Source organism: Lissotriton vulgaris, chromosome 11 (genome assembly GCF_964263255.1).
Source record: "Lissotriton vulgaris chromosome 11, aLisVul1.2, whole genome shotgun sequence".
Classification (NCBI taxonomy): domain Eukaryota; kingdom Metazoa; phylum Chordata; class Amphibia; order Caudata; family Salamandridae; genus Lissotriton; species Lissotriton vulgaris.
In genome coordinates, this window is record NC_141699.1 from 982,035,320 (window position 1) to 982,051,105 (window position 15,786).

General features: G+C 49.7%; 1 protein-coding gene across 2 annotated transcripts in view; it reads left to right on the plus strand.

Annotated features, from left to right (window-relative positions):
- Positions 1-15,786, plus strand: part of LOC147683812 (NACHT, LRR and PYD domains-containing protein 1b allele 5-like) — a 213,968-nt gene that overhangs the window by 177,605 nt on the left and 20,577 nt on the right. For both annotated transcript variants that reach the window (XM_086944210.1, XM_086944209.1), the window contains one exon: positions 14,914-14,985. In XM_086944210.1, the coding sequence (XP_086800336.1) occupies positions 14,914-14,985 (72 nt within the window). The remainder of the gene's footprint in view (positions 1-14,913; positions 14,986-15,786) is intronic.

The following is a 15,786-nucleotide window of genomic DNA, read 5'->3' on the forward strand; positions in this document are numbered from 1 at the left end:
CATTACACTCCCGCATGTGCTCTGTGCTGTCCACATAATAACGCTATCAATGTGTTTGTTATTATAAGCTGTGAACATCTCTGCTTGACATTCTCTTACAATTAGCTTATGATCAACACTGTACACATGTGAACTCTGCACTGGTTCCTAATTACAAAACTAGATAGGACTGTGCATGTCTTTGCAGAAGTGGGATATTTTCTTTAAGGTAGAGCAGCCTCCTTGATGTATGTCTGCTTGTCTGAACACATGTGTTTTGGCCCGATGAGTTTCTTCCTGTCTTCGTCCCTGGGGAAGGTGGTGGCCTGCTGTGTGAGTGATTTATGGAGCTATGTACAGGAAGATGGATTTGAAAGTAGGCTTTCTTAAACTGCAGTTGAAAAGTAACCATATATGTTAATTAAGTAATGCTTGTAGTATATGGCATTCGTGTACATCGTTCCTTTGTTAGCCCGCTCCAGCAAAAAAGTTGCGCAAATGTGTCTTTCAATGTGAGGATGAAAGGAATAATTTTCCCGTATTTGTTATTCGCATTTTGGTTTTATTTTAACTTGTTAAGACTTGAGTTTTCTAAGATTTGTTAATGGAAGCTTCCACTCTTGCTGCCTGTTACTATTCTCTTATCTGTCCTGCATGTTAACGGAAGCTTGCACGGCTGCTGCCTGTTACTCTGTTGTCATCTGTTCTGCCGGTTAACGGAAACTTGCAATGCTGCTTTATGTCAATGTGCTGTAATATGTTCTGTGTGCTAAGGGAAGCTTGCACTGCTGCTTTATGTCACTGTGGTGCTATCTGTTCTGTGTGTTAGGGGAAGCTTGCACTGCTGCTTTATGTCACTGTGGTGCTATCTGTTCTGTGTGTTAGGGGAAGCTTGCACTGCTGCTTTATGTCACTGTGGTGCTATCTGTTCTGTGTGTTAGGGGAAGCTTGCACTGCTACTTTGTCACTGTGGTGCTATCTGTTCTGTGTGTTAGGGGAAGCTTGCACTAATGCGTTATGTCACTGTGGTGCTATCTGTTCTGTGTGTTAGGGGAAGCTTGCACTGCTGCTTTATGTCACTGTGGTGCTATCTGTTCTGTGTGTTAAGGGAAGCTTGCACTGCTGCTTTATGTCACTGTGGTGCTATCTGTTCTGTGTGTTAGGGGAAATTTGCACTGCTGCTTTATGCCACTGTGGTGCTATCTGTTCTGTGTGTTAGGGGAAGCTTGCACTGCTGCTACCTTTCACTGTGTTGTTATCTGTTCTGCCTGTTAACGGAAGCATGCACAGCTACTTTATGTCACTGTGGTGTTATGTGTGTTAGGGGAAGCTTGCACTGCTGTTTTATGTAACTGTATTGGTATCTGTTCTGTGTGTTAAGGGAAGCTTGCACTACTTCTGCCTGTCACTGTGTTGTTATCTGTTCTGTGTGTTAAGGAAAGCTTGCAAAGCTGCTGCCTTTCACTGTGTTGTTATCTGTTCTGTGTGTTAACTGAAGCTTGCACTTCTACTTTATGTCTCTTTGGTGTTATCTGTTCTGTGTGTTAGGGGAAGCTTGCACTGTTGTTTTATGTCAATGTGTTGTAATATGTTCTGTGTGCTAGGGGAAGCTTGCACTACTGCTTTATTGTACTGTGGTGCTATCTGTTCTGTGTTTTAGGGGAAGCTTGCACTGTTGCTTTATGTCACTGTGGTGTTATCTGTTCTGTGTGTTAAGGGAAGCTTGTGCTGCTGCTGCCTGTAACTTTGTTATTATCTATTCTGTGGGTTAAGGGAAGCTTGCATTCACATGGACTGTCACTGCTCTTATCTGTTCTGTTAACAGAAGCATGCACTGCTGCTTTATGTCACTGTGCTGTTAACTGTTCTGCTTGTTAAGGGAAACGTGCACTGCTGATGCCTGTTACTGTGTTGTCATCTGCTCTGCCTGTTAATGGAAGCATGTGAGTTAAGGGATGCTTGCACTGCTGCTTTATGTCACTGTGGCGTTATCTGTTCTGTGTGTTAGGGGATGCTTGCACTGCTGCTGCCTTTCACTGTGTTTTTATCTGTTCTTCCTGTTATTGGAAGCTTGCACTGCTACTTTATGTCACTGTGGTGTTATCTATTCTGTGTGTTAGGGGAAGCTTGCACTGTTGCTGCCTGTCACTGTGTTGTTATGTGTATTAAACGAAGCTTGCACTGCTCTTTTATGTAACTGTATTGCTATCTGTTCTGTGTGTTAAGAAAAGCTTGCACTGCTGCTGCCTGTCACTGTGTTGTTATATGTTCTGTGTGTTAAGGGACGCTTGCAGTGCCGCTGCCTGTCACTGTGTTGTTATATGTTCTGTGTTTTAAGGGACGCTTGCAGTGCTGCTGCCTGTCACTGAGTTGTTATCTGTTCTGTGTGTTAAGGAACGCTTGCAGTGCCGCTGCCTGTCACTGTGTTGTTATATGTTCTGTGTGTTAAGGGACGCTTGCAGTGCCGCTGCCTGTCACTGTGTTGTTATATGTTCTGTGTTTTAAGGGACGCTTGCAGTGCTGCTGCCTGTCACTGAGTTGTTATCTGTTCTGTGTGTTAAGGGACGCATGCAGTGCTGCTGCCTGTCACTGAGTTGTTATCTGTTCTGTGTTTTAAGGGAAGCTTGAGCTGCTGCTGCCAGTAATTGTGTTATTATCCGTTCTGTGTGTTAAGGGTAGCTTGCGCTGCCTTTAACTGTGTTATTATCTTTTCTGTGTGTTAAAGGGAAGCTTGCACTGCTGCTGCCTGTAACTGTGTTATTATCTGTTCTGTGTGTTAAGAGAAGCTTGCATTCACATGGACTGTTTCTGCTCTTATCTGTTCTGCTTGTTAACAAAGGCATTCACTGCTGCTTCATGTCACTGTGCTGTTAACTGTTCTGCTTGTTAAGGGAAAAGTGCACTGCTGATAACTGTTACTGTGTTGTCATCTGCTCTGCCTGTTAATGAAACCATATGTGTTAATGGAAGCTTGCACTGCTGCTGCCTGTCACTGTATTGTTATCTATTCTGTGTGTTAAAGGAAGCTTGCAATCCAACGGACTGTCACTGCTCTTATCTGTTCTGCTTGTTAACGTACGCTTGTACTACTGCAGACTGTCACCTTGCTCTTCTCTGTGTTAAAGAAAAGCTTGCACTGCTGCTGACTGTCAGTGTGTTTCTGTCTCTTCATTGTGTTAAGGGAACCTTGCACTGCAGCTGCTTGTCACTGATTTGTTATTGTTATCTGTTCTGTGTGTTAAGGGAAGTTTGCACTGCTGCTTTAACCCCTTAGCTGCGTCGGCTAGTCTGCCGCAGCACTAAGGGGGAGGCGGGGCCGCGCGGCGCTCCCGTACTAATGACGGAACCGCTCCGTCACAGCCCTCGGGTGGGCTGTGCTTGTGACGGAACGGTTCCGTCACGGCCCTGCCCGCTCTTTAGAACGTCAGCGCAAGCGCGGAATTCGCGCCTCGCAGGCGCGGCGAGCGGGCCGTGACAGACCTGTTCCGTCACCAGCACAGCGCACCCGAGGCTCGTGACAGAACGGTTCCGTCACAAGCACACAAAGGGTTAAGTCGCTGTGTTGTTATCTGTTCTGTGTGTTAAGGGGAGCTTGCAATACGATTACCATCACTGCTGTTATCTCTTCTTTTTATGAACAGAAGCTTGCACTGCTGCTGACTGTCAATGTGCTGTTATCTGTTCTCTGTGTTAAGGAAAGCTTGTACTGCTGCTGATTGTCACTGATTTGTTATCTGTTCTTTCTGTTGGAAAGCCTTCACTGCTGCTGACTGTCAGTGTGTTGCAGTCTACTCATTGTGTTAGGGAATGTTCCCCTGCAGCTGCTTCTCACTGATTTGTTATCTGTTCTGTGTGTTAAGGGAACCTTGCAATGTTGTGGACCGTCACTGTGTTGTTATCTGTTCTGCCTGTTAAAGTACACTTCTCTTAAATCAGTTCTGCATCTGTAACAATCACTAAACAATTGGAATTCGGGAAGATTATTTGGTGATGTCAGCTGGTGTTTTGAGGTGTATTGTAACATCTGAAAGAAACACGTTAGTATTAGATTCCTTACCTTAGAATATCCCCAGGCGTCAGTCTGGATCCGGAAACTTTTGCGTAGCAGTACCCCTGCGCGTCGGTAGGCGTCGTCTCCAGGCGTCCCCTGCGGCTCCGCATCCGTCGTTGGCGTTGTGCGCCGTGATGACGTCGCTGGAGTATATAGACGCCGCCTCCGCGCGCTGACGTCAGTTCTTCTTTTTTCCGCGCCAGTTAGCGCAGATCCGAAGAGCAGTACTCCGGTCTTTTGACCAAGTTTTTTGATCTTTTTGATCTCTTGAATCTTCTACGGTGCTGGTAGGATGCCCGGTTTTAAGAACTGTGACGACTGTGACCGGACGATGTCAGTCACGGATCATCACCGACTCTGTCTCCGGTGCCTGGGCCCCGACCACGGCGTGGACGCCTGCGTCGATTGCCGGGCCTTGACGAATAAAGCTAGGCGGGAGCGGTCCCGCAAGCTGCTCGAGCTCCGGGTGTCGGCCCCGCGTCGAGAGCGGTCCCGGTCCGGCCGGAGGTCAAGGGAGTGATCGAAGGAGCGGTCGCGGAGCCGTCACGGGCGCTCCGGGAGTCGTCACCATTCATCTGGTTCCTCAGGTAGGAAGCACAAAAAGTCGGGGCGTCATCATCGTACCCCCGACTCCCCCCGACGCTCGCACGATGCGGCCGGGGGTTCGGGTGGCCGCGGCTCCGCGTGAGTCGCTGACGCGGCCTGCTCCATACCCTGCGGTCCCTGGGCAAGGCGCGTCGCCCGAGGAGATAGAGGCGTTCCTCGTGGCCATGAGGGCTCTTTCTCCTCCGGCGGGTTCCATGGCGCCTTCGGGCCCTGTGAATCCGTCCGGGGGCCCTAGCGGCTCGGGTGACCCTGCCTCGACGCCGTCGGGTGCTTCGGCTCCGGCGCCGCAGGGGCCCTCAGGGTCGACGCCGGCTGGTCAACCGGCCTCTCCGGCGTCGATTCCATCGGGGCAACCCCTGGCGCCGCCCCCGCGCGACGCCGGTGCTCCGGCGCCGGCTGGCGCCGTCCCCATTCCCTCTCCAAATCCGGACGCGGAGTCGGACCGGCGTCGTTCGACGCCGGGCTCGACGCCGATGGGGCCTGTGAACCCCGAGGAGCCGGTCTACATTGTTGATTCCGAGTATGGTGAGGATGTAGAATACGGAGAGGGGTGGGAGGGGTCTGAGGACCCTCTGACACGCGAGTGTCAGTACGACATGGACTGGACAGGTGACTTGGGTGACGCCAGTGGTCTGGATGACTCCCCCAACCCTGGCTTTGTCTCGCCTCCTACCGTGGCTACGGAGGAGGGGGCTGCCTATTCAGTGGTGTTGATGAGGGCTGCCAAGGCCTTAAACCTTGTGCTCCCCGTCGCGGCCGTGAGGACTAACATCCTCACTGAGGTACTCAAAACGCAGTCATGCCCACAGGAGCCACTGCTGCCGTTCCACGAGGCCTTAACGGACGTTCTTTTGGGCACGTGGTCCAGGCCCGCTTCAGGTTCGCCTGTTGATAGGAACGTGGCCAGACGCCACCATACGTGTTCGGACGCCCCAAGTTTCTGTCCACCCACCCCACCCCTGAGAGTCTGGTGATCCAGGCCTCCACCTCCCAGACCGCATTCCCGTCGGCCCCGCCCGACAGGGAATCGAAGAGGTACGACCAGTATGGCAAAAAGGTCTTCTCGTCCCTGAGTCTGGGACTGCGGTCTTGCAACACTGCGTGCCTCTTGGGCCGTTACACCCACTCTCTGTGGGATACGGTCGCGGACCTGCTGCCTGAATGCCCCCCGGAGGTACGGGCTAAGCTCGGCAAGGCTATGATTGAAGGCCGAGACGCAGCAAGATACTCCATCAGGTGTGGTCTTGATACGACCGACTCGCTGGGCAGAGCGATGTTCACGACGGTGGCGATTCGTCGCCACGCCTGGCTGAGATCCGCCAACTTCTCGGCTGATGTCCAGAATGCCTTGATGGACATGCCGTTTGATGGCAGTCGCCTGTTTGGCGACAAAGCGGACCACGCGCTGGAGCGCTTCAAGGACTCCAGGGTCACGGCCAAGTCCTTGGGTCTCTCGACCCAGCGCCAGCAAACGGGTTCGTTACGCTCCTTTCGTGGCCAAGGAAGGGGCGGTCCCACACGTGCTGCCAGCCACGCGCCGCAACAGACTTATCAACGTGGTGGCGGCCGTGGAAACCGCCGTGGTGGCGGTCGGGGACAGCGGCGAGGTCTGGCCACACCTCCCCCCGCAGCATCTGCCACTAAATCCTCCTAGTCCGTGCTTTCAGGCCCATGTGACACTGGTGGGAGACAGGGTTCGCCATCACCTCTCCCACTGGCGCACAATAACATCGGACAGGTGGGTGCTGCAGCTCGTCCGAAGGGGCTACTCCCTCCCCTTCGAGACAACTCCTCCAGCCATGCCACCGCAGAACCACCGTGTGTCGGGGGACCACTTGGCACTTCTGAGGGAGGAAGTTACGGCCCTCTTGGCCAAGGGGGCCATCAAGCGCGTTCCTGGGCCAGAAGTAGGACGTGGTTGCTATTCCCACTACTTTCTGGTGCCCAAGAAGGACAAAGGGGGCCTACGTCCTATCTTGGATCTAAGGAACGTCAACGGCTTCCTCCGGAAGGAGAAGTTCAAGATATTGACTTTAGCTCAGGTCTTGGCTGCTCTCGACCCGCAAGACTGGATGGTAGCGTTGGACTTGCAGGATGCGTATTGTCACATCCCCGTCCTGCCGGCCCACCGGCGTTACCTGCGGTTCACGGTAGGCCTGGAGCATTTTCAGTTTATCGTGCTCCCCTTCGGCCTTACCAGCGCCCCACGGGTGTTCACCAAGGTGATGGCGATGGTCGCAGCTCATCTGCGCAGATTGGGGGTCTCAGTCTTCCCCTATCTAGACGACTGGTTGTTGAAGGCGGGCTCGCCCCAGACAGTTGTCCACCACCTTCAGATGACGGCAGACCTCCTGCACGAGCTGGGATTCTCCATCAATGTGCCGAAATCACACCTGTGTCCCTCTCAGAAGCTCCTTTTCATCGGAGCGGTTCTCGACTCGGCGCAGTTTCAGGTCTATCCTCCGGAACGGCGAGTCCAGGATATACAGGCTTTGATTCCCATCTTTCAGCCATTGTCCCGGGTTTCGGTCAGGTTGACGCTGCGGCTGCTGGGGCTGATGGCTTCCTGCATCCTTCTGGTGCATCACGCCCGGTGGCGGATGCGGGCTCTGCAGTGGCACCTGAAGTTTCAGTGGGCCCAGCATCAGGGCAATCTGTCCGACCATGTCTTGATCTCGGAGGGCACTGCAAGACAACTGCAGTGGTGGCTTACGGACCGCGATTGGGTCAGAGGCAGATCCCTCTCCCTTCCCCAACCGGAGCACATTGTTGTGACGGACGCGTCCCTCCAGGGCTGGGGAGGCCACCTGGGAGAGGCAGAGATCAGAGGCATCTGGTCTCCGGCGGAGTCCCGGCTCCATATAAACTTGTTGGCGCTCAGGGCGATTCGTTTGGCACTGAAAGCATTCCTCCCCTTTGTCAACGGAAGTGTAGTGCAGGTGTTCACGGACAACACCACCGCCATGTGGTACTGCAACAAACAGGGCGGGGTGGGGTCGTGGACCCTCTGCCAGGAGGCTCTGAGCCTCTGGCAATGGCTGGAACGTCAGGGCGTGACTCTGACGGTTCAACACCTGGCAGGTTCTCTGAACGCCAGGGCGGACGAACTCAGCCGTTGGTGCTCGATGGATCACGAATGGCATCTGAACTCGGACGTGGCGCAAGGCCTCTTTCGGCAATGGGGAGAGCCTTGGTTAGATCTATTCGCCACAGAAGAGAACGCGCAATGTCATCAGTTCGGCGCATTGGAGTTTCCAAGACGGCACTCGCACGGCGACGCCTTTCGGCGCGAGTGGAGCTGCGGTCTGTTATACGCCTTTCTGCCTATACCACTTCTGCCCAGAGTGCTGAAGAAGATCAGGCGCGACCGGGCCCAAGTCATCCTTGTGGCCCCGGACTGGGCTCGAAGGTACTGGTATCCCGAGCTACTCAGCATGTCAGTCGGTCCCCGATCCGCCTGCCCCTTCAGGAGGACCTTCTGTTGCAGCAGCAGGGGACGGTCCTCCACCCGAACCTGTCCAGCCTCCATCTCCATGCGTGGAGATTGAGCGGCGGCAGTTGAGGCCATTTGACTTGCCTCCTGAAGTCTGTGATGTGATTCTGGCAGCCAGGCGTTCCTCCACGAAATCAGTATACGCCTGTCGGTGGAACAGGTTTGTGGCATGGTGCACAGCAAAGGCTGTGGATCCTCTTTCTGCCCCTCTTTCTGAGATTCTTCTCTTCCTTCTCTCTCTTGCCCAGCAGGGCTCTGTTCTGGGCACTATCAAGGGCCACCTTTCTGCCCTTTCGGCCTTTCTGAGGCTGCCTGATCAACCTTCTTTGTTCAAATCCCCCATTGTAACAAGATTCTTGAAGGGCATCACACACATGTATCCACCTGTTCCGTTTGTGATGCCTCAGTGGGACTTGAACCTGGTTCTGACATTCTTGATGTGTGCTCCCTTTGAGCCCCTTCATTCCTGTCCTCTACGTTTCCTGACTTTAAAGACGGCCTTCCTGGTTGCCATCACCTCTGCCAGGAGGGTGAGTGAGCTCCAGGCTCTTTCTGTCAAACCTCCTTTCATGTCCATTCATCCAGACAAGGTGGCTCTGAGAACTAGACCTTCTTCCTGCCCAAAGTTGTCTCTGCTTTTCACATCGGGCAGTCCATCACCCTCCCTTCCTTCTTCCCGCCTCCGCATCCTTCAAAGGATGAAGAACGGCTCCATCGTCTGGACCCAAAACGTGCGCTTTCATTCTATATGGATCGCACACGCCAGTTCCGGGTGGATGACCAACTGTTTGTTGGCTACGTGGGTGCGAAGAAGGGACGGGCGGTACATAGACGGACCATCTCTCGGTGGGTCGTTCTGTGCATCAAAGCGTACTACTCTTTGGCTCGGAAGGAGCCTCCTGTTGGGCTGAGGGCCCATTCCACTTGGGCCACGGCGGCTACTACTGCCCTGGGGCGAGGAGTCCCCTTGCAGGACATATGCAGGCGGCTACGTGGGCCTCGCTGCACACTTTTGCAAGGCACTACTGCCTGGACGGTCAAGTCCGGAGGGATGGCTTCTTTGGCCGTTCTGTCCTCCAGGACTTTCTGGTGTAGATTGTATTGGTTCGCAGACCCACCACCGGGGTTGGTATTGCTGGGGTATCTATTCTAAGGTAAGGAATCTAATACTAACGTGTTTCTTTCAGATGAACAAGTTACTTACCTTCGGTAACGATATATCTGTAAGAAACATTAGTTAGTATTAGATTCCTTACCGCCCCGCCCATCCTCCCCGTTCTGCGAACTGATACCTAGGGTTAAGGACATCCCTTTCAGGGCCCTAGTTTCAAATGGCACCAGTGTTGGTCCTCACATGGCTCTGCGTGTTCTGGCGCGGAAAAGCTGTGTGCAAAGAACTGACGTCAGCGCGCGGAGGCGGCGTCTATATACTCCAGAGACGTCATCACGGCGCACGACGCCAACGACGGACGCGGAGCCGCAGGGGAAGCCTGCAGCGACGCCTACCGACGTGCAGGGGTACTGCTACGCAAAAGTTTCCGGATCCAGACTGACGCCTGGGGATATTCTAAGGTAAGGAATCTAATACTAACTAATGTTTCTAACAGATATATCGTTACCGAAGGTAAGTAACTTGTTCATCATGTACCGGATTCTCCCTTGAAGTGAAGCTTGTACTACTGCTGCTGCCTGAGCTGTATCTTTTCTGTGTCTTGGAGAAAGCCTGCACTGCTTCTGCATGTGCTGTGCGTGTGTTGTGTGTGCTGGTGTAGTCTTTTGTCATCTTTTCACAGCAAAGACATCCAAGACTGTTATCACTGTTGGTGCTTATCACTACAATCCTTTTATTTGACTTTCCTGGTGTCTAAATGCTATTATCATTAGGTATGCTGCCTTATGGCACTTGCGCCATTCATGGCAAATATATAAGTACATATTTTAAGGTGGTTTGATTAAGCTTCCTTCAATCACCGGCTTCTGTAGTAGTTCAGGTAACTTTAACCATTGGCTTGGGGCGTAGTAGAATTACCCGCAGGAGCATTTTAGCTTCATCTTTTTCACTTTGTTTGTATATACCTTTCCACGTTTTTTGTAGTGCATAAGAAACAAATTTACTTCTAAAATGTACATAAAATCATTGCACATTATGGACCTGATTACGATCTTAGTGGAGGGAAACAACCTTTACAACACAACTTTTACAACACACTACCATTACAACAAAACTTTTACAACACAACATCCATTACATCGCATGCCATTACAATGCAACCATTTCAACGCATGACACTTCAACGCATGACACTACAACGCATACCACTACAACGCATGTCATTACAACGCATACCATTACAACGCATAGTACCCTTACACTTTCCAACACTTATCCTACTGTTGCACCCCCTGGAGTTAGAATAGTAATTTTTACCCCTACACTATCCAACACTTACCCTACTGTTGCACCCCCCTGGAGTTTGAATAGTAATTTTTACTCCTACACTATCCAACACTTACCCTACTGTTGCACCCCCCTGGAGTTAGAATAGTAATTTTTACCCCTACACTATCCAACACTTACCCTACTGTTGCACCCCCCTGGAGTTAGAATGGTAATTTTTACCCCTACACAATCCAACACTTACCCTACTGTTGCACCCCCCTGGAGTTAGAATAGTAATTTTTAGCCCTACACTATCCAATACTTACCATACATGCAATGTAATGTTATGCATTGTAATGGTATGCGTTGTAATGGTAGTATGTGTTGTAATGGAATGCGTTGTAAAGGTAGTTTTTAAAAATTCGTTGTAATGGCATGCGTTGTAATGGAATGCGTTGTAATGGATGTTGCGTTGTAAAAAAATGCGTTGTAAAGGTATGCGTTGTAAAAGTATGCGTTGTAACGTCATATATCCTTAGTGGATGGGATACATTGTCATAAACGTGACAAATATCCTGTCCGCCCGTCGTATTTCAAGTTCTGTAGGATATATTGGAATTGTAATTTGACGACTGGATATCCGTCACATATGTAACGGAGTAACCCAGTCCGCCAAGATCGTAGTCCAGCCCCAAATTCTTTCTCATCCATACATTGCATATTCATAACTTACTTTTTTTAATCTTTTTTTATTGTTTTGTACTGCAGCAGTCATGTTTGCTTTTGTATGCACTTGTGTGCAAGAGTCAAACATGTTGGCTTTGCCAGTGCTTGTTTTTTTTAACTACACTTGAATTATACTAGGATTATTATTGTTCTTTCAACCTTAGTAAAATCATGTTATATTTGAAACTGGTTTAAACTTTATGTTGCCCCACCCCGCCCCCCCAGTGTCTTTATGAGGCGTCCAGCTTGATGACACCCCCCGTTACTTTGATTGACGCTGACTGATGTAGTTATGTATAAAAGATGCATTAAGAGTATGTGGACATTAACGTGGGTCCAGGTATGTATCCAATGACTCACTGAGTAACTAGGGATCTCTCACTGTGTAGTATCTGTTAAGTTCTTATGGATCAGTTTCTCAGGGTTGCTTGGTACCACATCCTACATGGTTTCTGCCCCTGCGACAACGAAGAGACCTGGGTATCGGCAGTGATGGGTTTAGGTGGTAGAGAATAGAGTGTCCTACTGTACCATTAGAAATGTTATGTTATGTATGTATTCCAAGCCACAGGATACTTGCTCCAGATGGAGACACAGATGTACAGGTTGATGGTAGGAGATTTATTCCTGAAGCTAATACACCAACATGACAGAGCTTGTGAGAAGTTGGCCTAGTATATGATGTTCACTATTCTAGTGAGCACCTTGCACCAGTCCAAACGACCCTTATGGTGATTGGTTGTAAGTCAACCTTATAGACCAGCTATCCTAGTGGTAGCATGGACAAAAGCAGTCTTACGCGAAACTCAAGAAGTCATGTGAATCCAGCTGTTTTACCATATGCAATCCTTTTAATACCAAATGAAAGGACACCACACAAGTTATATGTTATAAAATATATGTATTTATTACTAGAATAATCCTCTGTACTCTTTATGAGGGAAAAAGCACAAACGTTAAACAAAGATCTTCATATAACATACAAAAGTTGCACAAATATGGATAGGCCCTGGTGGCCCCTCAAACCATATACTAAAATAGTGGTATAAGAACCACGTCACGAACAATGGTAAGGCCTAGGGCCTTGGGAATCACTGGGGCTACACTGGACTAACATCAGTTAGGACGTGGGAGGCCCACAGGATGCGGGTGCAGTGTCTACAGGCACACGCGTGCACCAATGGAAGTCAATGGTGCGTAAAAGTTAGAAAGTTGCAGTTTTGGAAGTCTTCCGACTGGACTAGAACTTAACCACTTTAAACTATGACACTAGTAAGAGGATGTAAATCTCTACAGGAGCACCGTAATACTCTCGTTACCTCACCCACAGGAAGCGGGTGCATAGGTGTCAAAGTGTGTTGGGTTTCGAAGTGGAGTTCTATGGAGCCTTTGTGAAAAGATGCTGCAGGCGACCAGGAGAGAAGAGTCCGGTTGGGTCCAAGGGTGGACCGAAGATGTAGAGTACCTGAAAGCAGAGGGGACAGAGTCTGGGTCACTAGCCAGTGACCAGGAAGGAACCAGGCGATGTCGGGTTGCGATCAGGTGATGTCATGAAGCTTGTCTCCGCTGCCACGTGGACCAGGAAGTATCGACGACGGCCAGGAGGTGGACACGGACTGTTCCACGAAGGCTCTCAGTTGTCGGCGGTGTCTGTACTCGATTCGGAGTCAACAGGCCTTGGCAAATGCAACCCACACAGGAATCGGAGATGGCTTCTGGATTAGACCGGCAAGGTCTGATGGGCTGCTCGTTTTCAGGGGAGCAAGGGCCAGTCTGGAGCAACCAGACCAGCAGTGAAAATTCGTAGGTTCGTCGTCACAGAGGCCACTAGCCAACGGGCAAGTGACCGGACAGACGCGGCGAGCAGGAAAATGCAAAAGGGCCCCACGCAGCACTCGGTGAGTGTGGAGAGGTGATCTTCGGTGCAAAAGCTGCTCGGGGCTGGGGCTTCTCAATCCCCAATGCACAGCTTCGAGGGTGCCTCGGGAGCTGCACAGAAAGCACTTCACTGGCTTTCCAAGATGGCCGGTCCCACGTCTCACGTCACCTCCACGGGTCTCAGCTTTGCTGGGACTGTGGATCGGGCTGTTGGATGTCTGCAAGTCCGGTTCTTGTCGGTCTCTGTCGTTCGAGCTCCGGCAGAAGCAACAACAAAGAAAACCTTTGAGCGCTGATGGTGCCTGCTTGTGCAGGGTGGTCACTTCTTGACCACAAGGGAGATTCTTCAGTCTTCTACGTCGAGTAGGATGTCGAAGGGTCCAGAGTTCTGTTTCAAAGTTTCAGTCAGGATAATCTAATGTCTATGGACACAGCTCCTACCTTTATTCCAAATCAAGGGGCTGGATTACCTGCTAGGTCCCTCCTATGGGTAGGACCCAGGAAGGGGGTGATTACACCCCTTTCCCTTTGTCCAGTTTCGCGCTAGAGCTGGGGCTGGAGTGCCCCAGCACCGGTTTGAACTGGGCTCTGCATGGGACACCTTGTGTGCCCCAGGCAGTGTCTAGTTTCATTCAGCCCTCCCTGCCCCAATTCACTATCTCCTGTCTGGGGTGGTACTAGCACCTCCCTGTGACAGGAAACCTTTTGTCCAGGCCTCCCCTGCCGGAGTTTCGGTCAGCAGCAGGAGGCCAGACTTGTGTCTGTGGCAGCAGCATCAATTTTGTGATGCTGAGGCTCTGGTTAGTTTTAACTGCGTTTAAGGAAAGTAATATGCCTTCTCCCTCTAGAAGGGTGGAATGCAACCCCCGTCACCAGGACTGGCGAGGGGGTAGTATTCCAAAGTGTATGACACCTTACACGACATGTTTTGATAAAGCCAAACCAAAGATAGCATTTAACCGTGAGGTTCATAATGCACTTAAGAGTATATGGTATGTATGGCAATATCCTAGAACAGCTATAAGGACATGGTTTCGAAAGCTGTAGACAGGCTCAGCTCATGCTAGAGCACCATCTCACATAAAACCAAGCACTCTGCCTCCAGGATTGTTAAGGCCTGCCATAGGAGTGACTTATAGGTGCATATGTGTCCAGATATAGGTTTAGACATAGGTATACTATATCTAAGCAAGAGGTGTTTACACGACCTTGCCCCAGCTGAGTGATCAGCCAGTTGTGTCAGTTTGGATGGCCAGCCAGTGGTGGCAAAAGATATGCTGCAGCCCCTGGTAGGCCTTGGATGCACCTATGCCCTGGGTACCTATAGTACTCTGTACAGGGGCTCACAAGGGGACCCAATCCCAATTGGTGACGTACCTAAAGTACATGGTTGTGAATTTAGAGAGAGAACAGCAGGGCTGTGGGTCTGATTAGCAGGCACACAGCCACATTAAGTCGAAAACCAGTGAAGCAAAAAGCAAAAAGTGGGGTGACCATAGGAAAGCAGACCCTACTCTCCTACAGAGCTTGTAGGACATCTGAAACCTCAGCTAGCTGCTAAATGAAGGTGCTTGACAAGCAAGGGAAACAAGGTTCACGTATTTCTAGCAAGATTTGGGAAAGAGGAGGCAGCATCTTTGCAACAGCTCCCAGTCATACAAATGGATGGGCCAGAGCTTGTCATCACAGTGCAGACAGCTACTGTAGGAATGTTTTGTAAGATTGCACCAGTTGAACAAACTTATGCATAGGTGTATTTTTGTATGATTTTAATTATAGTTCTGTGTTATTTTGACTTAGCTAACAGAAGGCGGAAGTCGAGTAGCATATCTGAGGATGAGACCGTAAAGAAAAGAATACGATTGAATTCAGGTGAAGTATACACTTTATGAAATATTTACATTGAATGTTATTTACATCCTTTCACCTGCCATCTGTTTAGAATGAGGTATGGTTTTGGCAACAGGAATGCAAAAAAACAATGTTCTAGGTGAGGTCATGTGAAATAAATATACATTATTTGAAATATGTAAAACAAATATGATGTCAACTATTGCATCACTCAATAGAAATTCAAAAAGTGTCAATTGAACAGTCACATATTTTATTTGCATTGCATCAGTTCCGAGTTAGACCCCCTAATGTTGTGTCATTTCAGCTGATGTATCCTGCAGGTATTTTTCTTATTGTAAAATAAGTCCTTGCAGACAGGAAACATGAAACAAAGCACAAGGAACATTTTAAAAATCTGTATAATAGATTTGTAGGAAGCCTGTTATTCCAGGGGTCTCTAACATTTTCTGTAATGTAAGGTGTGTGTGTGCAGTGAAGATCTCCGCGCTAGTAATATTATTAATGATGTAATAGTGACCATATCAGATACGATTACATTAGTGGTCACCATATGCATGACTACCAAGAGTGATCTCAAGGCATCAGGCTGGGTTTCTAGAAGTTATATAAAAAGGCCCATCAATGTACAATCCCCCTTTATTTGTAATACATTACAGCCATAGCTGAAATTCCCCTGGCACCAAGGTCTCCTCAAGGCCACGCAAATTAGCACTCAAATACCAATATATTTCGGAAATGCAACCATTTTTCTCAAACATCAATTTATGATGAGTTCTGAAAATGCACACATTTATGTTCCAAATACACGTTTTTCAGTTT